The 23,568-nt window shown below is 34.4% G+C and overlaps 2 protein-coding genes across 4 annotated transcripts in view; one reads left to right on the top strand and one right to left on the bottom strand.

Moving 5' to 3' along the window:
- Window positions 1-1,927, bottom strand: part of LOC142643572 (uncharacterized) — a 34,391-nt gene extending 32,464 nt beyond the window's left edge. For 2 of the 3 annotated variants that reach the window (XM_075818256.1, XM_075818257.1), the window contains exon 1: window positions 1,500-1,927. In XM_075818256.1, the coding sequence (XP_075674371.1) occupies window positions 1,500-1,689 (190 nt within the window). In that variant the 5' untranslated portion in view covers window positions 1,690-1,927. The remainder of the gene's footprint in view (window positions 1-1,499) is intronic. The other variant, XM_075818258.1, reaches the window with a different exon arrangement.
- A 12,596-nt stretch (window positions 1,928-14,523) lies between these two features.
- LOC142643239 (transcription factor MYB8-like) lies at window positions 14,524-16,229 on the top strand. The gene is made up of 3 exons (XM_075817773.1): window positions 14,524-14,721; window positions 14,850-14,979; window positions 15,420-16,229. Exons 1-3 carry the CDS (start codon window positions 14,589-14,591, stop codon window positions 15,922-15,924), a joined length of 768 nt encoding a protein of 255 aa, XP_075673888.1. The 5' UTR covers window positions 14,524-14,588; the 3' UTR covers window positions 15,925-16,229.
- Window positions 16,230-23,568: the final 7,339 nt, after the last annotated feature.

Genomic DNA, 23,568 nt, shown 5'->3' on the forward strand with positions numbered 1-23,568 from the left:
GTGTTCTTGAATGCATATATTTTTACCTATCAAAAAAAAGGAATAGCATCATTTATGATCTCCAGATAGTCCGCCACTGTTGCCTCTCTATTTCTTGCAATTTGGAAATGGTGCATTGCATATAGGAAATGCCCTAAGCCCCTAACTAACCCTTTCCCACCTTTCATTGCACCCAGGTTCGATTCAAAGAGTCACTCATAGGTGACACCCCAACTTGTATATGCTATGGATCCATCCATGATAAAGTGTAATATATGACACTAAGCACAAACACAAGTGGAGTTCCTATCTCATATAGAACATACCCTGCAAATCTATCCCAACCTCGCCTTAATACTCTTCCACAATTATCTACATCCGCAAGTGCTTCTTACCTCCCTTGTTAACCATAAACTTTTCCCAACAGGGCTTGACTGCAAACAAACTTGTCCTATTTTATTGAAGTATTGACTTCCCATGAATCTACACACACATATGACGTGTGCAAGGCCCAAAACAATTTCTATAGATAATGATAAGAGATTAGGAAACTTTTCTCTATTTTTCATTCGGATGAAATTTGGCCCAAGGTGAAGATAGTTGAAATTTAAGGACAATCAATCCTTTGTCTAACTCAGGCCTTGGTTTGTAACATGTTTGCAATTTTTATGGTTTTTTTTCTTGTATACATTCACTGTCTTCCAATGCTTTTTCTTCTTCATTTTTTTTTTTTCTTTTTTTGGTTAATTGCACTTTCATTCCTTTGCTATAAGCCTATAACCTCTAAACTTCAAAAACTGATGGAAAGTCAAAATATTTTATAAAAAATAAAAGTTTAATACAACTTTAAATTTTATAAAAGTATGAACTTTCTATCTGACTGACAACAGAGGATAAAGTGTTTTTTATTCATAATTAACTATAATTTAGGGGGATATTTTTTAGTTTAAGGGAAATTGCAACTGGAGCATAGTTAAGGGACAAACTGCAATTGCACCCTTTTTTTTCTTTTATCTTTCATGCAATTAGATTTAATATTAGAGCAAATTACAACTTACTCAAATGTGATTTGACCGAAATTTAAGTCACCTACTTATAATTTGAAATTTAATACTTTGTTCCCCTGAATTTTGACCAAAATTTAGATTGTTTACCTGTCGTTTGAAATCCCATAATGTAAGTATTTCGCTGGATTATTTTTAATCTTATTTAATTTTGTATTTTTTTTTTTTTTTTTTGTGTTTGAAGGAGAGAAACAGTAAAACAAAATTACATATTTAGCCTTTTATGGGTTACATAACTCTAGTTGTGCTAATCTCAGGTGGGGTAAAATATTAAATTTTAAACCGCATTTAGGTACAACTTAAATTTCGACCAAACCACACGGTAAGCTAAATTTGCCCTATATATTAATTACATGTTAAACTCACTGATAGGCTTCACCTAGGAATACTAAGAAACCAGAAACACAAAAAATTTAAATTTAAATTTAAACAGAGATAATAAGAAGAAAAACTCACTAGCATTTATGTCAGTCAGCTTCCATCTATCCCCAAAAGACTGCCCAACCAGCTTGAACCTGTGCTTGTGCTCAGAAAAATTCTTTGCAGAATACCCAAACTTGCAAAAGTCCATATTATGATGAAAAATCAAAGAATTGGGTGCAGCTGGGGATGGTTTCAACTGGGCAAATGGGGATTTTGAGATCATCTTTTTGAAGTACTAACAATAATACATGGAGCACAAATATCTAGAGTATTGAGCAAGAAGAACTTGGACTGAAGGGTACGTGGTTGACACCGACAGAGGGACTGTCACTTTGTGTATTTCGGTTTCGTGTTGAGCAAGAACAAGAACAAGAACTTTTTTTCTGGGTCAGTTTGCAATGGAGACTGGAAAAGAGAGTGGTGGTGATTGGTGAATGTGTTGCGTTGCGTGGAGGGGTGAGTACTCCGGGTTCTGTTGTAGGGGTTTGTAAATTGTTTTTGTTTATTATGGTCCAAAACACAAACAAACACATGGATAGATTAGATAGAGCCCATTCTTGAATGCTATATATACTTTTGGGCCTTAAAACTTTGGCCTACACATGACATAGCCTGCCTGCAGCGGTAAATTAGTAATATTTGACTATTTTACTATTTACTATTTACTAAATTAGTAAATTGGCAAAACTTATTTTACTATTTAGCTTATTTTTTTGTACTATTTATGGGTCTCATTGTACTATTTTAGCTAACTTTTACCTCTATCTACAGTACTTTCAATAAAAAGTTTTCAATTTTAAAAAAATAAGCAGATCTCAAACATACCCTAAATATAAACAAAAACCAAACAAACTATTAATACAAGTAGAAAAACGATGTAAAAAAAAAAAAAACTATAGCCCATTCTTTCATTTGCTTGGCTAATAGGACATCATTGAATTTTTTTTTTTTTTTTTTAATCTCTCTGAAATCCATCCCGCCTTGATATTTAGCTTACAAACCCAAATAGACACCCAAATCCACAGGTCCCCAAGGCTTTTGGGCTACAAAGCCTCAAATTAGGCCATAGATATGAAGACACAAAAAGGGTTTGACGGTCTTAAATCTGCCAAAAATAAATAAGTTGCAATGCATGTTTGTGGGTCCCCAACCAACATAAGCCCAAATTGGGTGACCCAGTTAGAACTCAGGCCTATAGGAGAGGAGTTGAGGTTTGGTTGGAAAGGGAGAGAAGTTTGAATAGGTGGTTGGTTGGCACTTGGCACACCTCCAGTCCTAGGTGTTGTTTTTACTGTATAAAAAAAATCATGAATCAGCATCTAAAATTAATACATGCTACTTTCCTCCACTAATCACCAATCTCTGTAATGAAGAAAACATCCTCTAAGGACAAATTGAAGACACATTGTCCCAAAGGTTTTGAATTCAACCTGTGCAACTGTGCACTATGGGGAAAAGAGCCCCCACTTTTGCTTTAAAAGGAAGTCCAACTTGGTTCCAAGAGACAACTTAGAGGCTTAGCTCAACCCGATTTCACAAATTACCAATATCACATCCTTCATCAAAAAGCACATGGACCCAAAATTCTAAGATCTTGCAAAATCTTGAGTCTAACAATTCCATGACATTCACAGTTCAAAGTTCCCTCTCTCCCATCAATCTCTCTTCCTTGTGGAATTTCTTTTCAACGAATTTAAAGAAAACTATATCTACCACTAAGGTCTAATCAAAAAGTTGTCTCCCAATTGATTTCAAACTTTGTAAAATTGTTCATCAAAAAAAAAAAAATTTGTAAAATTGAATATCATTCAATAGTTATCAAGTTTGCGGGGATCGAGGTCCTACCCCCTAGTGGCCAAGAAACACGAAAGTACCTTGTTATTTTCCTTTATTTCTTCCTTTTATAACCACGCCACAACAGAAAATCTTTTATTTTTTTCATTTTTATTATTATTTAAAGGGGTTTGTTTGGGCTTTGGGCTCACAAATTTGTGCGTGAACTACTAGTTGCAAAAAAGAGAACAAAAGCCTATTTAGTATGCTCTCCTAGTGGAGTTTCTTTTTTTCTCCCCCAGTGGAATTCAAATGCATGGTTGGAGGGAAGTAATGGGAAACTAAAAAGTAAAAGGTTGTTTGGATTTGTTGTTTTTATCGCTCATAACTCTGTTTTCATCGCTCATAACTCAAAAATTGTGAGACCTAGTGATGAGAAGTATGTTTGGTTTTTTGTTTCCAGTTTTTGTTTCCATCACTCAGTTCTCTGATTTTTGAGTGATGAATTATGGAAACTGAAAACACATTTTAGGTGTTTTCAGCTTCCAAAACTTAGGTTATGTTTGGCAACAGTTTTTGTTTTATATTTTCAAAAACTTGTTTTTGGGAATATAAAGAAAAAATAATTTTCTTGTATTTTTTAAATCAAAAACATATTTGGTTAGTTGAAATTAAAAAAATAGTTTTTTTTGAAGAAAAAATAGAATATACTAAAATATGTTGTTACTAGTATTTGAATTATAATGCTAACTCATTAAATAAGACAAATTTATTAAATTAAATGTGTATTTTCATTGACTTTTGAAAATTAGAAACTGAAAACAGCGTTTTGCATGTTTTTAGTTTCCTTCGCAAATTGAGTTTTGAGAACAGTTTTTGTTTTCTGCCCATTTTGGGTTGCCAATCAAGTTTTTTAGTTTCAAAAATAGAAAATTGTTTTTGAAAACAGAAAATAAGGGGAAAAAAAGCTACCAAACATACCCTTAGTTTTCAATGGCATTTCCGTAATTAAACATACACAGAGGGACCCACTGTCAGATCAACACACGTGAGGCGCTACTTTTGTGGTCTCAGGCGCTGCTTTCTTCTCCATTTTTCTTTCTTTTTTCTCTCCTTTCTCTGGTCTTCGCTACCTTCAATTCTTTTTTCTTTCTTTTGATGGTCTTAAGCGCTTTTTTTTTTCTTAATCACAAAACCCATTTGGTCTTCACTGCAGTTCTTTCTTTTCTTTTTCTTTTTTGTTCTTCATCACAGAACCCATTTGGTCTTCGTCGTCGCTGGTGCCGCCGCTGGTGACGGTGCAGGTCTAATCGTCACTGCAGGTCCGATTGTTGTTGTGGGTATTGGGGGTTGAAGGAAAAAAAAAAAAAAAAAAAAAGGAATTCCTGGTGCCGCTGCTAGTGACGGTGGAGATCGTCGCAGGGGAAGAGAAAGGTGAGAAAATGTGAGAAAAGTTTGCTAGGCTTCATCTGCTCTGTTCTTCACGCATCTGGGTCCGGGTTTTTTTTTTTTTCCCTTTGCCAAAGCTGGTATGGTATTTTTTGAGAGGCGGAGTGACAGCTGAAGATTGGATAAAGGCAGAGTGAGGCGAAGTGAAGCGAGTAGGCTAACAGAAATCATGTATGGGTCTCTAACCAAGTGCTCAGGTATGGGACCCACAAAAAGGTGAAAATATTTAAGTGATGTGAAGTGAAAACAAAAACCAAATGAGTGAGTATTAGAAAATTATGGTATTTTAAGTGATGAGTGATGAGTAATGAGTGAGGAGTGATGAGTGACGAAAATTGAGTAAGGAGTGATGAGTGATAAAAAAAAATCCAAACAAGGCCTAAATCATTATTCATAAGTATCGTCCAAGATCATAAGTATCGTCCAAGAGCATAAGAGTCGTCCAAAAGAGGAAGAGGAAGAAAGAGCATCGTCCAAAGAAAAACGAAGAAGCACCAAAAGGAAGAAGCAGGTTCGTCTAAGAAGAAGGCAAGTCATCTAAAGAAAAGAGCTCATAGATGACAAATAACCACTTAGTAAATTCTAAGTGTATTCTATGAGCTCTATATAATCAAATAGTTGGAAAATCAAAGGAATTGCTCTATATAATCAAATTCATAATCTATACCCAATTCAACAAATTCATAATTTGTACAAATAGTCAATTTTTTTTTTTTTTTTTTAAGTTTAATGATGGAAACTACTCTTATATGAGTGAGTGAGCAAATATATGGTGATGTGGGAATAAAATGGTAAAGGAACTTGGCTATTTTTGGCCATGGTGGAGAGAGACTGATTGTAGTTAATCATGAGACCTTATGGTGTTGGGTTTTATTGGAAAAGGGAAGGAATGTTTGTGAGTTGATGGGTATAGGCATTTATGGTAAAGAAATTTGGCTATTTTTGGCCATGGTGGAGAGAGAGAATGATTGTAGTAAATTATAAGACCTTTATGATGTTGGGTTTTGTTAGAAAAAGGGAAGGAAAATTTGTGAGTTGATGGGTATGGGCATTTATGAACTAAAAATGAACTTATTTCTGAATTAAGGGTTGAAAATAGCAAGACTGATGGGGACTTTGAGAGGACTTCATCCTCCTTGATGAATAGATGGTGTTTTCCTTTTATAGTGAAGCTTAAGGAACAATTAGCAAAAGCAAAAAACATTAGATCTGATCAGCAAGGGAATTTTCAGAGCATCCATCATGAGATTTGGCCAAAAATGGTATGAACTCCTCTTTGAGTGTTTTTCTCCTTTGAGTAATGTCAAATGGAGCTATAACTTAGAGTATCTAACCTAGAATTTGGCTATAAATGGTAGATTTTCTTTTAGGCTACCTTGTTTCTTTGGGCAATGTCACACATGGGTGAATATTTGGATAATCTTGCATTAAATGTTGAGATTTCTGAGGTTGTGTTCAGCCAATGGTGTTAAGATAGGTATTAAGATAGAATCTTGGTGCTGCAATTAAGATTTAAATCCTAGGAAGTGGGATTCAACATCCTAAGCCAGGTGTCAAAGTTTGAAATCACTTCAAAGGGTCCCGCTGGAGATCTCTTTATGCCCTCCAAACCACATTTCCCTATATTTCCCCTTTAGGATTCATGGGCTTGATTCATGAATCAATTACATATATTTTTAGTAATAAAATAAACTATTTAGTTGAGGATTTCATGAGTTTGGAGGTCTTGGTTATGACTTCCTTGAATTGTGACCAAAACTTGGGAAAGAATGATATCTATTGCCCATTAGCCTTTAGGTGTTAGCCTCTGATACTATTCACGTCAGAGTTGACAGTGGGATAGGTGGCCAACTCCTTATTTGGTTTGGAAGTTTAGTTGCTTCTTAAGGTAATCTCTAGCGGAATGCAGAACTGAATGGAGTTCTCCAGCTAGGTTAGTTTGCATACATGGGCTGTTTTGGCTGAGACTTGATGTTGGGTTTGGCCATGAGGGTTGACTTGGTGGTCATTTTCACTTGAGTCTATCCTTTTGCTTTCTCATTGTGAGCCCTACAAAATGGAGAAAGCTACCATATGTTGCCATGAATCTTTATTCCACATAGGCTTTAGTTATTAGTAAAAGTAAAATGTATTCATGAGCTTTAATAAATATTATGATAGGTTTTGGGTATTAATTTCCGTGGGCTTTAAGTAACAATTTGTATAATTTCTCAAAACATAGTTTTTGCCATGGATTATTTTGTAAGTGATATTTTCTTTAGGGTTTTTAAATAATGACCTCCAATATTTCTTGAGAATAATATGTACCATGGGTTTTAAATAGAGACGATATCTATGGACTTCAAATAAAATATGGTAACAACCACTATAGTGGAATAATGTGATATTCTCATGGATTTTTCTATAGATAATCATAATATACTTATAAGATGAATAATTATCATGAGTTTTGGAAATAGATATTATGAATGTTGTGATATAAGATAAATAGTGACCATGGGCTCTTATATAAATTCCATGGGTTTATATTATGGTTGAAATAAATAAATATTATGGGTTTAAGATAAATTATAACTTTCCATGGGTTTTTATATTAGTAACACAAATTCATAATTCTCTGTGGGCTTAATATATGTTTGCCATGAGTTTTGGAAAAATGAATAGTGTCACGTAATATAAATGGTACCATGGGTTTTATAAGATAGATTTCATAGACTTTTAGTATTATAGTAATAGGTTTAAGAATTTAAAACGTTGTTAATAATTGGACTTTAAGTGAAATACTTGTGATATAGTATTTTGCCAAGTATTAATAATCTTGGGTTGTTGATAAAATAGTGTCAAGTAGTTAGTTTGAGCTTTTGATATTGCTAATGAAAATTTGGCTTTTATACTGCCAATAAGAATTTGACTTTTAATGTTGCCAATGAGAATTGAGTTTTTGTTATTGGCAATGAGAATTGAGCTTTCAATATTGGCAATGAGAATTGAGCTTTTGATGTTGCTAATGTGAATTGGGCTTTTGATAAATGAATTTCCATGGGTTTTATGGGGGTAAAAATTCCCGGATAAACATTTAGGCTTTGGGCTTCATTGACGGGTACCAGTTTGTTTTTGATTAAGGCCTCCAGGCCCACAAGTCAATCTGCACTGTAAAGGTCCGAGGAGTTGTCTAAGGAGGAATGTCTCCTCGAACGGGCCCGGCAATGACCCTGGGACTTGTCAAGAAGGTTAAAGGCAGAATTCTGGAAATAACTGATGGGTAAGAGGGCAATCCAAGCACCCTCTAGACGCAAGGATGTGAGAGAAATATCTAAGGAAAAGGCTGCTACCTCCACATTAAAGACCCTGCATCTACCTCCCTGACCGCATTAATGGAGAAATGACCTCTGAATAGTAGTATTCAGCCTTCCAGCTATTATTTGAAGACCTTGAGAAGGTGGTGGATGTGACAAGTATCCAGGGGGGAAGATTTGTATGACACGTGTATAAACCAGTAAAGAAGAAATATATAAGGAAACGAAAGAAGAAAAGAGGGGGGGACCTCTGCACTTTCCACTGAGAAAAAACAGGAACTAGGAATTGTAAACCTTGACATATAAAGAGAACATATATACACATATCGTCCTCGGCTTACGTCCGAGGAGGTCTCTTTGTCATATTTGTCTACCATTTGTTTAGATTGTGGCACTTTAGTCTGTTAATGGAACTTCCAACATCCTGAATCTAGATTTCAAACTCATTCTCTATAAATTTTATTGTATAAGGCTCATTGGGCCTGACTTATTTTTGGGTCCAGGTGCAATTGTGCACTTACAGGTTTAAACCTTGGGTTTTGCTTATGGGATTTGAATTCCATTGATAAAATTGTTTTGCCATGGACTTGTATCATGGGCTTTTCAAATATTGTCAAATATAAGTATTCTTGGACTTTAAATAGAATGGGATGTGTGTATTGGATTCATATAGCCGATTTTAGACTTAGTTAAATAATGATAATAAAATTGGATAAGATATGAGTTTTTTGGGCTTATGTAATTGTAAGTGCACAATTGCACCTGGACCCAAGAACAGTTATGGGCTCAGGCCCAATGAGCCTTAAACAATGAAAATTTGTAGAGAGTGGGCTTGAAACCCAGGTTAGAAGTGAGTGACGATTAAATGACAAACTAAAAAATGCCAGTATTAGGAAACAGCAAAGAGTAATGTAAATAGGTCTCCTCGGACGTAAGCCGAGAGCTGTTCTTATATTATCTCTCTCTCTTTGTCTTTTTTCTTTTTAGGTTACAAAAAGTTCCGTCCCCATTTCTGTTCTAGGTCCTCCCTTAAATACTCTTCTTCTTAATACTTTATACACGTGTTGCCCCCAACTCCTCCCTTAGTATAGATATTTCTTTTCTTAGTGCCTTTGAACAGTAACTAGAAGTTTCCCTTCCACTGTTCAAGTGTCACCTCTCCATTAATGCGGCCAGGGTGGTAGGTGCAGGGTCTTTAATGTGGAGGTAGCAGCCTTTGTCTTTGACATTTCTTCAACACTGGTGCTTCTGGGGCATTCAAGGGTTCACCCCTTTTAACCATTGGTCTTGACCGTGTCATTCCCTAACCTGTATCATGAAGTCCCGGGTTCTCTGATGTCAGTCCGAGGGTAAGTTCACCCTCGGCTGGGTCCTCGGACCCTCGGCTGGGTCCTCGGACCCTCGGCGCATGGGCCGACCCATAGTATTAACCACTTCCAAACCCAGGGTCAGGTCGGCCCTTCTTAACACGGCCCAAAAGGCCCATGTTCCCATCAGGATCTTTTTACCCCCCACAGTAATAGTTTATATTATGACCCAATTTAGATAATGACATATTTGTGGTTAACATAATAATAGGACAAAAAATATTTGAGAAAGCCTAATAACTTATTAGTGGTGCTTGAAAATAAATAGGTGGTACTTAAATAAAATTAGTGTAAAAAAAAAATGCACCCTAACACTATTTAATTCCCATAGTATTCCATAAAAAATATTTGCCATGGGTTTTTATCAATAGTAATTTCCATGGACTCAATACTACAAAGATAAATGGTGTAACATAAGATAAATAATTACCACATATTTTTAACATAAGTTTCATAGTTTGTAATATGGTATAAAATAAATAATTTCGACGGGTTTACAATCTCCACGGGCTTGTGAAAAATTACTAAATAATTTTACTGGCCAAAGTTTGTTAGCATTGGGTTTTGAGGAAAACATTTATATTTGATAATCATAGTATTTTGTCAAGTATTGTTAATCTTGGGCTTTTGAAATAATTATGATTTCCCAAGCATTATTAGCTTTAGACTTTTGAAATAGTAGCATTTGAGCATTATTAGTCATCGGCTTTAGTAAAATATTTATATTTGATAATTGTGCTACCTAATCATTATTGGTTTTAGACTTTTAAATCATAGTGTTTGCGAAGTATTACTAATCTTGAGCTTTTAAAATAATAGTATTTGCCAAGCATTATTAGTCTCAGGATTTTGAAATAATATGATAATACTTGCCAAATGATATTGGGATTCAAAATAATTGTGTCAAGTAGTAATAGTCTTGGGGTTTAAAATGTTTTTTTGCCAAGCTATAATCGTCTTGGACTTATGATATTGGTATTGCCAAGTAGTTAGCTTTGGGCCTTAATGTTGCCAAGTAGTTTGCTTAGACTTTGAATAAAATGGAATGTATGTATCAGGCTCATATGGCCGATTTTGGGCTTTGCCAAATAGTAATATAAATTTTGATAGGATATGAGACTTTGGGCTTTTTGTGATGGTTCATATCGTGGCCTAATTTAGGGAATAAGATGGTAAATAATTGTAGAGGATATTTGGGTATTCTTCGATGAGTGGGTAAGTAGGATGGAATAGGATTGTGGCATGTGGCATGTGTGAAAATTTATACCTTAATAGAAGTAAAATATTTTACAAACAATGTTTTCCATTTTCACGTGTTTGTTTGCATGTAAAATGTGGTCAAACTTGTAAAATATTTTTCATTGACCGTAAAATCCTTTATAAAAGTTGTAAAATATTTTACGAACAATGTTCTACTTTTAAAATTTTGATAAAATATTTTATAAAAACATCTCCTGAATGGCTTGCTCATCACATGCTCCTCTCGCCCCATTTGGTGGGCTAAGCACCTGAAGCTACCCACTCTAGCAATTAGTGTCGGCTGTTTGGAGTTGTTTCAATGACCGGTTACACCGATTAGGTGGTTGAAGCTACGACTTCGGCTACTAGTGTCAGAGGTTTAGTCACCAAAGATGCCATTTTGACTACTAGTGTCAACAGTCTCGTTACCGGAGATGTTGTCGTTTTGTACACTGGTGTTGGCGATCCGACAACTAGAGACACCACTCTAGTGACAGTCACTAGAGCCGCCATTTTAACTGCTGCTTCCAGTGGTTTGATCACTGGACCTTTAGCATTAGCAACCCCCCCAATGGCTAAGTTACTTGTTTGGTGGTTTTTATGAAAATTTTTACTTGTCATACCAAACACCTAAAAATATTTGATTGAAAATGTTTTACATTTATAAATTTGGTGAAACAATATAAAATAAACACTATTATATCAACACATGTAGTAGACTAGACACAATAAATCAGGTACACCACATTATACCCTATTATAAACACTATTATATCACTCATTAGTTAATTTTCAAAAGATTAAATCTTGCTACACACTCATCAATGCATACAATCTGTACACACTCCATTAAAATTTAGCTAAAATTGTGAAGTCATGCTTTGAAACACGATTTTACAATTTTAACTAAAATTTTGTTTTTTCAAAGTAGTGTGTTTAGATTGTGTGCAATTGTGAGTGTGTGATAATCATTTCTCTTTTCAAGAGTATATCAGAGAGAGCGAGAGAGACAAAAGTATACCGGTACATATAAATAGTAATCATATCTATCGTAAGATTGAATTTTTGTTATTTAATATTTACAATTTGGAAAAATGTTAATTAGAACAAGGATTATGTATTTAGAAATTGTTGATTGCTGAGGAATGGGCCAGATGTTTTGTTCTTTTCTTTTTTAAATAATTCAAAATTTTGAGGCGTCAATTATACATTTTTAAAGTCTAAAATCTAAATTTTGCGGGAGCAAAATTCCAAAAGTCTAAAATCTAAATTTTATTGGAGCCATGCACAATTTAAAACCTGAGGGGGGGGGGGGGGGGCTGTTAAGAGCATTTCATCATCAACATCAATTTCAGATCATATTCATGATGATTGAAGTGATAAGAAAGAGCTTAAGGCTAGCTGTAGACACTCCATTTTGTATCCATAATTTAACCTTGGAAGATGACAAAGTAACTAATTTATGTACCCAAAAAATCATGGTTGTATTTTAGTCATTAGCTCATTTATCATATCACGAAAATGGTCTTAAGATTTCAATGATCCCAATGATACGTTTGGTTTCCAAATCAGACGGTCTAATCAAAAGATATCGCAAGATCAAGTTTTAACGGTTTGCATGCATTCATTTGGGTGAAACCTATCACACATGATTAATTGCAATTAATTTTGAATGGCTGTTAATGAAAATTAATTTTTGTGATTGGTGAAATTTTTTACTAAGGTGTGATTTGTTGCATAAGATTAAAATAAGTAAGCTGATAAGATTTAAAAATTGTAAATAATATGATTTTAAAGTAATTATCTTCAAGATAAATAAAGTTTCTCACAGAGTGTATGAGTTCTCTAATTGATTCTCTGTGTTTTTGATAACTTTAAAATAAAACTTTTATATGGTCTAGAGGTTTAGTGAATGAAACTCTTGCAATTCAAGTCATCATGCGCCGAAATTTAGATATGAGAATTCTGAAATTGCAAAGCTCGATAGATTGAGAGGTGTCGAGCTTAGTGTCAAGAATTCTTCATTAGTGTCGAGCTTGTGTCATGACTAATGTCAAGATTCACTACTTCAACTATTATTCACTTGTTTCTTGATTCAATCCTCATGTCTTTAAAGATACCACTTGTTATGTATGTACAACATCTTAATACATTAAACCTAACTTAGACCTACCCAATTACAAGTAAGTGCATTTTATCAAATGATAAGCCAATATATAGAAAATAGGACCCTAACACATCCATAGCTTTATTATGGCCTTGAAGAGTCCAAGTCTTACAACTAGAGTATGGACCTGGAAAATGACAAAAATAGGCCTTCAATAACTGGTAAGTAAAGTTTTACTGTAATTTGCAATTTTATACCATTAAAAATAGAAATTTTGCCATTGGCAATGCATGACGTGCTTTTTGTCTGTCTAGAATGTTCAAACGACTAATTTGGACATTTCCTAAAATTCAGGTATTTTTATTTTCAAATTAGTGATTTGATTTAAACCAAAAATAATTCAGGGAGATTTATGGTTTTTTATTTTATTTAACTAAATGATACTATGTTATTGGATTTGAGAACTACAGTTGCTCGCTGTACTCCAACGAGATGTTTGAAAAAATCATTTGGCAGGAGACGGGGAGACGAGGGTAGGAAAATTGGATGATGGGCCATAGCACCACATGTTAATTTGTTAGTGATATTGCTTTTAAGACTTTGTTTTTTTTTTTTAAATAAAGATAAAATTTAACTACAAAATTAATTGTAATATCTTTTTATTATATATAAAGTTTGACAAATCCACTATTGAATTACTTCTTCTTCTTATATTTCTCATGCTTGCAAAATTTTTAAAAACTTAAAGATTAATAGTTATGTCATTAATAAATTGTTTAAATTATAAGTTTTTGTAGTTTAAAATTATGTATAAAATATAAGGTTATAGATTATATAGTACATAACATCCGATTGATACAAAAGTTTACATATATATTAAGAGTGTAAAGAACATACAATTTAACAATTTAATTTTTAAAATATACAGTAATAATTATTTTATCAAATAAAGTGGTAACTTTATGCTATAATTCTTAAACTTTGTTTCTTTAGTAAACATCTCTTTCAAGACTGTTAAAAAGTAAGGTACAGTACTACTGGCACTTACAAAGTTGAGATAACATATATTAACGAGAGAGAGAGAGAGAGAGAGATGCCAAGTGGGGCGGCTGGATGCTTCAACAAACATTCAATAGCTATAGAAAGGTCGTTGGAGAAGACACAATTATTATTGAAGGTTGAGAAGTAGAGTGGCTATACAGAGTTCAATAATTATTTTGATACTTTTACCTTTATGAAATAGAAAATCTTTATAGGGCTATCATTTATATAATAATAAAGACTAAAGAGTTGCACATTTGCATCCAAAAAAAAATTAAGCGCGAAAAAATTGACTCTTTCAGAGTTGATGGCTACTACTACTACTACTTAGTAAATGCATACGCGCAAGTACTCCTATTAATTTAAGATCCATTGCATGCAAGCCTCATTCTATATGGATCCTTCTTTTATACAAATAAATATTATTTATGATCTAAAATATATAATCCTACTCCTAGCTCCCATCTATCTTACCCATTTGACTAATAAATCAATAATATTCATGATGATGATAACGTTGATTTCACAGATATATATATAGGACCACAACATTAAGGCATGTGCTCCAATTATATGCCATAATAAATAAATGAAATATGTATCCTTTAGCGATAATATATATAAGTATCAATGTCGACCTACACATTGTAATCACAAATGATAACGTTGATTTCACAGATATATATATATAGGACCACAACATTGAGGCATGTGGTCCGATTATATACCATATTAATAAATGAAATATGTATCCTTTAGCGATAATATATATATATAAGTATCAATGACCTACACATTGTAATCACAATCACAACCAGAGAGAGAGAGAGAGAGAGTTTGGGCAGTTTTAATGGGAAGAAGGCCCTGTTGTTCCAAGGAGGGCTTGAACAAAGGTGCTTGGACAGCTCAAGAAGACAAAATTCTCACAGAATACGTTAGAATCCATGGTGAAGGACAATGGGGAAAACTTCCAAAAAGAGCAGGTAAGATATATATATAGTAGCTAAAAAGAAGAGTGCTTTTCTTTCTTTTTCCTTTAAGGAAGGGAGAGCTAGCTTAGAATTTAGAATATTGGTACGTACAGAGCTAGATTCATTTGGTCTGTGTGCAGGTTTGAAAAGATGTGGGAAGGGCTGCAGGCTTCGCTGGTTGAATTATCTTAGACCAGACATTAAGAGAGGTAACATATCACCGGATGAAGAAGAACTCATCATTAGGCTTCACAAGCTCCTGGGAAACAGGTTTTCTTTCTTCTCCGACCCGCTACCCCTGAAATCGTTTGAAAAATCATAAGGGATAGCTTTTAGACGTGTCATCTTCTCCAATATTCCCACCTCCTGTCATGGATGGTTTATATATATGTGTGTGTGTGTATAGTCCACTGCTGACCGTCGACTACTTCAACTTGTAAAAAATTAAAGTTGCAGTTGTAGAAGAATTGTTCCTTAGATACATGTTTTACTGGAACCTATATACATATTTCCAGACATAATTCTTATCTTTTGTGAGCTTTAATTAGTTCTAAGAGTTTTAATTTGCTTATATAGCTTTCGTTTAGATGGATCGACATTAATTTCCAGAGGTCAAATTCCCCCAACCCTTTTACTTTTAGAAAAAGAGAACACCATATATAATTTGATGATAAGACACGGACATTTGATCTGCTTATTCTAATTTGTAGATGGTCTCTAATAGCTGGGAGGCTTCCAGGCCGAACAGACAATGAAATAAAGAACTATTGGAACTCAAATCTGTCCAGAAAAGTTCATAACAACAAATGTGCTACTCCAACTCCTTCAGGCCAGTCCACCGAGGACAAATCCAAGATTGATTTGCAGGTGGTCCGGACCAACGCAATTAACAACAAAAATGATCATTTTGACACCAAAGATTCATGGCTATCCGTGGACTGTGACCATACATTTAATGATAAGTCCTTGGAATTTGATATGTACCATGGATTGTCGTCTTTTGCTAACGGATCAGATAATATTCAATCGTCGGATTTTATGATTGATTTCAATATGGAAGAGCTTTGCTTCTCTGATCTTCTCATCAGCCCTTACCTTCCAGACTCATGTGTCTTCGAATGTAGCGATGGCTATGATAATGGATTGTCCCCCTCTTTGGAAAAATGTTTAATATTCTCCAATGAAATGCTGCGTGATTGGACCTTCATTCAGTGATTGTGTTCAACCCAATGTGACTCCCAGCAGTCTACATCCATTAGCTTTCTCTCTTGACTCTGAAGTGGAATAGCAGGTAGAATAATTGAGTAGCAGGTAGAATAATTGACTCTGAAGTGATTGGTCTTTCACTGTTTATTAACTCGTAAGATTTTATGTTTATTGAAAGTTTTATCAGTGCTTTATTTCCATTTGTAGATGTTAGCGCGCTTTTTAAATAAACAATGTATTTATAGTTATACGTGGTGTTGGTGTGTAAGTTGTCTGGAGCAATAAAGAAATGTTGACCTTTCTTTATCATGCAACATGATAATTATTTTGTGGTGATCTCATTACATTTATTATTTTACAATTGGGACTAATTTAATTAAGAGTAATATATTTCATAATCATATATTCATTTAATATAAGAACAATTAAAAATTTTATATATATATAATTTATGTCGTACTAAAATGAAAACAATAAAAAAAATTTATAGGAATTCAAAAGGCAAGTTAGTGAAAATATTTATTTTTGAATAAAATTTATTTATAATGTTTTTTGTATCATTAAAAAGTATCGTATAAAATTTGAAAATTATTCTTTTAGTTTTAAACAAACTTTCTCCAATCTTATTTTTTCTACCCTTTAATCCAAAACACCAGAAAATGCATCTAAAAAATTAATAAAACTTAACCATGATTAACTGGATCAATAAAAAAACAATTTGTTGTTAATTCTATTGAGATTATTATTTTTACAGAAATTACAAACTTGTCCACCAACAAAGATTATCAAATAAACAATTATTACAAAATCTTATAATTAAATTTCTATAAATGCATCGTAATAAGAATTGACAACTTTTGTCATGGATAACTTGGTAGGAATAGAGGAGGGGTGGAAATGAAATAATAAGAAATTTATATAAAAATTAAGATGGAAGAAAAATGGTGGAGTAGATGAAAGGTTGAACAAAGTGAAACTGTAGAATTTTTAAGAAAATATAAATGAGAAAATTTTTAAAATCTATAGAAGGAATCAAATGAAAAATTTTACAAAAAAAAAACAATGACCGGAGGAGATGAAAGATTGATTAAGAAGACAACAGTTGAAGAAAATAAAAAGTTGAACAAAGTAAAAACTGTAAAAAACATAAAATTATATAGGATGCTAAAGATGTGGTGCAAAAGGATTTTTTTAAACATTCTTAACATGCCTCAAAAAATAAAAATAAAAGGCTATTTTTTTATATTAGGAGTTGAAAAATGGGAACAGATGTTTATGAATATAATAGATCTTAATTAATTTCACTCACCAAATAGAAATATAACCAATTTTTCAGCAGAATAAATCTTAAAATTTTCTCTCCTTCCATTGTATTTTTTTTTTTTCTTTCTGATCACTTAAAATACAAGAGAAAGTTAAGTATCTTTGCAATAGTACCACTAAAACATCAGCAAAAAACCAAATCCAAAATTACCTCTTCCACAACAATATTTTTTATATATTTATTATTCACACAACATGTTGATTAAGAAAAAAGAAACAACAAACAAAACAAATTAGAGACAGAATTACAATTTACAATAGCCAACTATATTGATAGAACTAAATTAAAATAATATATATATCTAATTAGACTTTTTTTTTCTAGGTTCCATCACAAGCAATGAAAAATAGGAGAATAAATGGGTTCAAAAAAGTAGAAGGAAGCAAAAGAAATACTATGGAAACTACCAAAAATAAAAATACACCATCACCACATTCACAATAAAATAGAAGAAAAGAAATATAAATTAATTCAAACCATGAATTAAACAAAAGATACCCATAACATGCATTAACATGCATGAAGGCATGGTGGATGGTTCATTCTAAATAATGTGAAAATTTTGGTGGAATTTAGTAAAGAATAATTCAAAAGTATTGTAATTGAAGGAATTTTACCTTAAGAGACTAATATACATTTCTTTGTAAACAATGTCTTTTGTCTAGACTTGCTATTTAGAAAAGCATGTACACTTCATTTAAGGTGTCATACCCATGTCGTATTATAATTTTTCAAAAATTGTTCATGCAGTTCTTGTAATCTATTCGCATATAAAGATGCTCTATTTATACTTGGGAGTTGCCTGGCTATGTTGGCAACTCATCAGTCATCATCATAGAAGGCAGAATTTAATAGAAATTTATGTTTAGATATATGGATCATACATCATTTGGGGTCCCTCCTCATAAATGTTAAGATATAAATCTTTGTAACCGAAAAAAGGGTAAAGAGTATAATGATTAGAGCAATTTAAGGATTAGTTTGTGGCTTAGTACCCGCGGAAGGGAAAAAAATAAAAAGAAATATAATGTTACTCTAGGAAAATAGATTTAATGTAGGAAAGATTTGAGGAGGCCATTTTGCATTTAATTATTAATGTAGTGGTTTATATAATCTTACCACCAGCCCATCAACTTTTAAAAAAATGAAATATTAAACATTTAAATTAAAGTAGATACTATGTAAAGACAAAGTTATATGTAAGGTTAAAACTACCTACGATGAATGTGTAAAGTCAATAATCTATTTATATATTTTTTGTAAAAGAAATTAGGAATAAAAAATAAATAAGAAAAATAAAGATTATATGGTCAATGACATGGCAAATGAGGTGGCGCAACAAGAGCGTAGCAATAATAAATGTTACGGTTCAGCTTTTAGATATATATATATATATATATATATATATATATATATAAAAACACACATACACACTAGGTGCTTCGGGAGTATACTCCCTCCCTCTCATATGGGAGTGGGTCCCACTCACTATGGGGCTCACCCTTATATGAGAGGGAGGGAGTATACTCCCGAACTACCTAATAAATTTTCCTAATACAATATATATATATATTAAACAGTACTAAATAACAACATTTCGATCAAAAGACCCGTTAACAAATTATACTCGATTTGCTTTGAACTTGGAAGACTTGCGAAAAAGAGTAAACACTTTTGCCAAAGAGCATTGGTGTGTGTCGGTCAAAACCCTTTCGATAGCTAAGAGTAATGCAAGAGATACACCCAAATCCACACCTTGCTTATGTGTCAACTCGTGATTGAATTTCAACACTTTCACATGGATCCACCACATGTACTTGAAAATGCTAAAGTCCAATAAATAGTTGATACACAAACATAGTGCGATAATGGGTGTGTCCCTATCTTTACTCGATGGCTAAACTATAACTCACATTTAATAGGAGTGTTAGTAAAATGCAACTATAGTATGTTCCTTGAGACCTTTTAATGGAGATGGTTGGTGATTTATATAGGAACTATTAAGTTTGTCCTAACCAGAACCATACTCGACAAAGTTATTGACCTAAATTGTTAGAAATATATGGATGGAACTCATCATTGAAAACTAGCTTGCAAAGGGAGAGTGTCCAAGAGCTTATAAATACATGGCTAAGTTTACATTTAATTCATGTAGGACACTAGGATTATAATATACCACCACGCTTTGCAGTCGATTTCCACAACGGCCACTCTATCGACATTAACCCGATAGTAGCCCTTTCTCTTTTTGGCGACTCTACTCACATATCAGTTATTCATGTAGGAACCCATGGGTAGAACTCACCCTTGAAAATTGGCTTGCAAGGGGAGGGTACTTAAGAGTTTATAAACACATGGTTAAGCTTACACTTAATCCATGAGGGACACTACGATCATAACATAAAGCCACCAAATTCAAGTGTTAAATTGGTCTATGGTGGGTCATTGACGATAGGATTTCAATTTGAGTGGTGGGTTTCTCTTTTAAGACTTCAATAAATTCGACTTGTCGGATTACCTTCCTCTATTGCCGCGGATTTTCATAAAATTTGGTGACATCTCCAGTCCACCATAGTAGTTGATTTCAACTAAAGCGGTGGTTGACGATAGTTCTTCAATTCTTCCACCCGACGTGGTTGAATTCAGTGACAAGTAGACACCAAATCTAACGGTTTCAACTTGGGGACACCCCTAATTAGGATTATCTCAGATTTAGAAATATCTGCTCTAGACAAAATAATCCAAAGAAAAATATTGAGCCCATCTTGAGAATTTTGAACCAGACTAAAAAATGGGTCTACCTATACTTGACCCGCTTAACTATAGGTCAGGTCAACTCGTACCCAACCTGTTTATTAAAAGCAATTTTTGTTTCCTCATATCATATTCTATAAGACAGTACAACATATTCATTTTTCACAATTATACACACACATTTAGTATTTATGGTAATGATATACTATACCTCAAGAAAAATTATGTTCTATAATATGTATTTATTTATTAATCTTTTATGATATCGTCAGTAAACTATAGATTGTCTATAATTAAAAAATTGTGTATTATTTATGATGTTGCAAAGACAATCAATAGGCTGGATGCTTTGGACTTGACAGGATTGCTTGCTCCTTCGATGGCCTGGAAAAGAAAGAAAATCGATCAAAGGTGACCGAGGTCGCCGGCCAAGAACCCTCCAATGGCAAAGTTAGTTTTCTCTCTATATTTTTGGAGTTCCAACGGTTTGGGAGAAGTAAAAACATACATTTTTCTGGTCTGAATGGGTGTTTATATAATGTCCTAGGAACAGTTATTGGGATTGTAACCTCCCCTAGATTTGAGGAGGTGCGAGGGTTCAGGGATAACTTCCACAACCGTTTAGGAATTATATTTTCTCATACAACGGTCACTAGAAGTTATGCGTATGTTGTGGAGTGGTGAAATGTAGTCAGTAATTCCCAAGTGTAAAGGTCTCGTCCAGGGGTCCTCTTGTGGACGAACCCCTTCAGGACGGGGATGATCGCTTTCCTAGGACAAGTGCTGCGGGTATGTTTTCGCCTATAGACGACCATGGGCGTTAGCCTCGTCTTGGTGCTTTCTTCTGGACGGCTGCTGGTGTGGATGACCATGGACGGTCTAGAGTAATTTAATTTTTCTTCATTCCTCATCAATTTAAATTTTATTTTTTGAGTAATTTGTTATCTTATTTGTATTGAAATGAAGACAAAAGACAACATAATCATGTTTTTTTGTTGTTGTTATTATTATTATTATTATTATTATTATTATTATTATTAAAGAATATGGGTCCACTTGTAACCCAATTGACCCAACCCACTCACAACCTATTTTGGAAAACTTGTTTTTGACCCAATCTCATTATAACCCATAACTCGATAAACCCGAACCCGATATCATTCATAATTCATAACCCAATTAACCCAACCCATCCTAACCAATTTGCCTAGTCTAGAATATATAAAACCATTTTCTGCTCAATCTCTCCCATTATCCTTTGTCATGGCATGATGGGAGTGGTGGCATTTAAGTAGGGATTAATTCTAGGGATTTGGACCCATGATTGGAGAGTATGGTTTGGTGGGTGTGAATCTCGCAGAGAATCACTCCTTTCCAAATCGCGTCGAGAGAAATCTATCCTTAAGACCTCATTTGATAGCCCTTGTCTAGTAGGGCTCATCCAAGAGTCTTCGTTTACTGAGATTCATACAATGACTTGTTAATTGAGCAATCGTCCATCATGCTTCAGGTGAAGACCATCAGATGTGGAGTTAAAAAGTTGTCTAAAGAAGATAACTCATCAAGGAGTATTGACATAATTTGAAAGTATTAATCCTTCGCACAACCCTGTTTTTGAAAATATATGAACATGAGAGGTGAATTCTCTATAAACCAATCTTTTTAAGACTCAGACCAAACCAATCGGCATCTTCTAGTTAATTGGGTATAGACCACCAAGTCAATTATTTGAGCCCTAAAAAAAATGGAAAATAGAATAAAAACCCTTTGGAACATGATCTAAATGTTCGTTGATTCTCTAAACTGTTCATGGATCAACCAACCTTTATTTATTTTTTTTTTCAAATTTTTCATTGAAAATGAAGCCATCTCTTGTGGAACTGTATAACATAAAAAGTCTCATATATATATATGTAAGCGCACAATTGCACCTGGACCCAAAGACAACTGCGGGCTCAGGCCCAATGAGCCTTAGACAATAAAATTTGTAGAGCGTGGGCTTGTAACCTAGATTAGAAGTGCTGAAAACTTAATAACGGGCTCAGAATTACAAACACATGCAAATAACAAAAGATAACTAAAAAAATGCCTCCTCGGACGTATGCCGAGGACCACTTCTGTATTATTGATATTTCTTCCTTAGAAGCTACAGCTGTTCGTTTCTTTCTCTTTTTTTTTATTCCCCCTCCTTTATGGCCTTCACCCCCCTTAAATACTTCATTTCCTGATACTTTTTGAACAGTAACTAGAAGTTTCCACCTTACTGTTCAGGGGTCACTTCCCCATTAATGCGGCCAGGAAGGTAGGTGCAGAGCCTTTAATGCGGAGGTGGCAGCCTTTTCTTTTGATATTTTCTTTAACACTGGTGCACCTAGAAGGTTCAGGGTGTCCCCTTTTAACCTTTAGTCTTTCCAGAGTTGTACCTTGACCTTCATAATGAAGTCTTGAGTTTTCTTGGATCTGTCCGAGGAGAAGATCGCTCTCGGCTGTACCCTCGGATCCTCGGCGCATGGGCCAATTTGTAGAGTTTAATTCTGGAGTAGGTCGGCCCTCCATGCTACAGTCCAAAGGCCCATATGCCCATTCAGGTCTTTTTTACTCCCCACAATAGCCCCTCAAAACTCTATTTTTCATAATCCGAGGAGAAAAATAGGGTTTTGATCCAACGAAAACTCCCCCCCACCTGTTCCGTAAACAACTACACATGTGAAGGCCGTTTGGCGTTCCAGAGGACGCCACTTGGCGGTTTTATTTTTTATAACGCGCGCATTTATTACCGTAAGTTATACCTTGCCCCCCACGTTCAACGGTGAGATGAGCATCCAACGGTCCCTGTTACTCCATGAAAATTTGGGCGGGACAAATACAATTTCGAGGCGACTTCCCGCACGTTGTGACGCTTCGGGAACCTGCGCCTTCATTTATTTCTCCAGAGGCGAATCCCATCAAAACATCAGCAATCACCTTTTGTCTGCAGAAATCCGTGGAAATTTGCACAACTTGAAATTTGTAAGTTCTTGTTTCTTTGCTCTTAACCCTTTCTCCTCGGACCCTGTCCTCGGCTAACCTTATAACCATTCTCTTTTTTAGTACTTAGCCTTTCGTTTCTTTCGATGGGTAAATTTAAGTGTCTAGTTGATACCGCCGCTGGGATGGAAGGTTTTAGAGCCAAGTATCATATTCCCAGCGACGTAGGTTTAGAATACTGCCCGGTGGAAGCCGTGGCCGGTGGTAGGAAAATCGGAGAGGTCATCATTCCCATGGTCGCCTTCGTAGAAGGTGGGATGACCCTCCCAATGAAACCCGTAACCAGGGAGTACCTCCGCAAACACCGTTTGTGTCCTGATCAGTGCGCTCCAAACGTTTTTAGAGTTTCAGGAAGTGTCGATGCTCTAAACAAGCAAATGGGTCTGAACCTCACCTGGCATGATGTCGTTTTTATGTACGAATGCCACAAACTCACTAGAGTAGGTTATTACATCAAATCCCACTCCAGCGTAGTTAGGTTGATCTCCTGTTTGCCAAAGTCCAATAAAGGCATGAAGGATGACTATATAATCGTCTCTGGCAACTGG

Source organism: Castanea sativa, chromosome 7, assembly GCF_040712315.1.
Source record: "Castanea sativa cultivar Marrone di Chiusa Pesio chromosome 7, ASM4071231v1".
Lineage (NCBI taxonomy): Eukaryota > Viridiplantae > Streptophyta > Magnoliopsida > Fagales > Fagaceae > Castanea > Castanea sativa.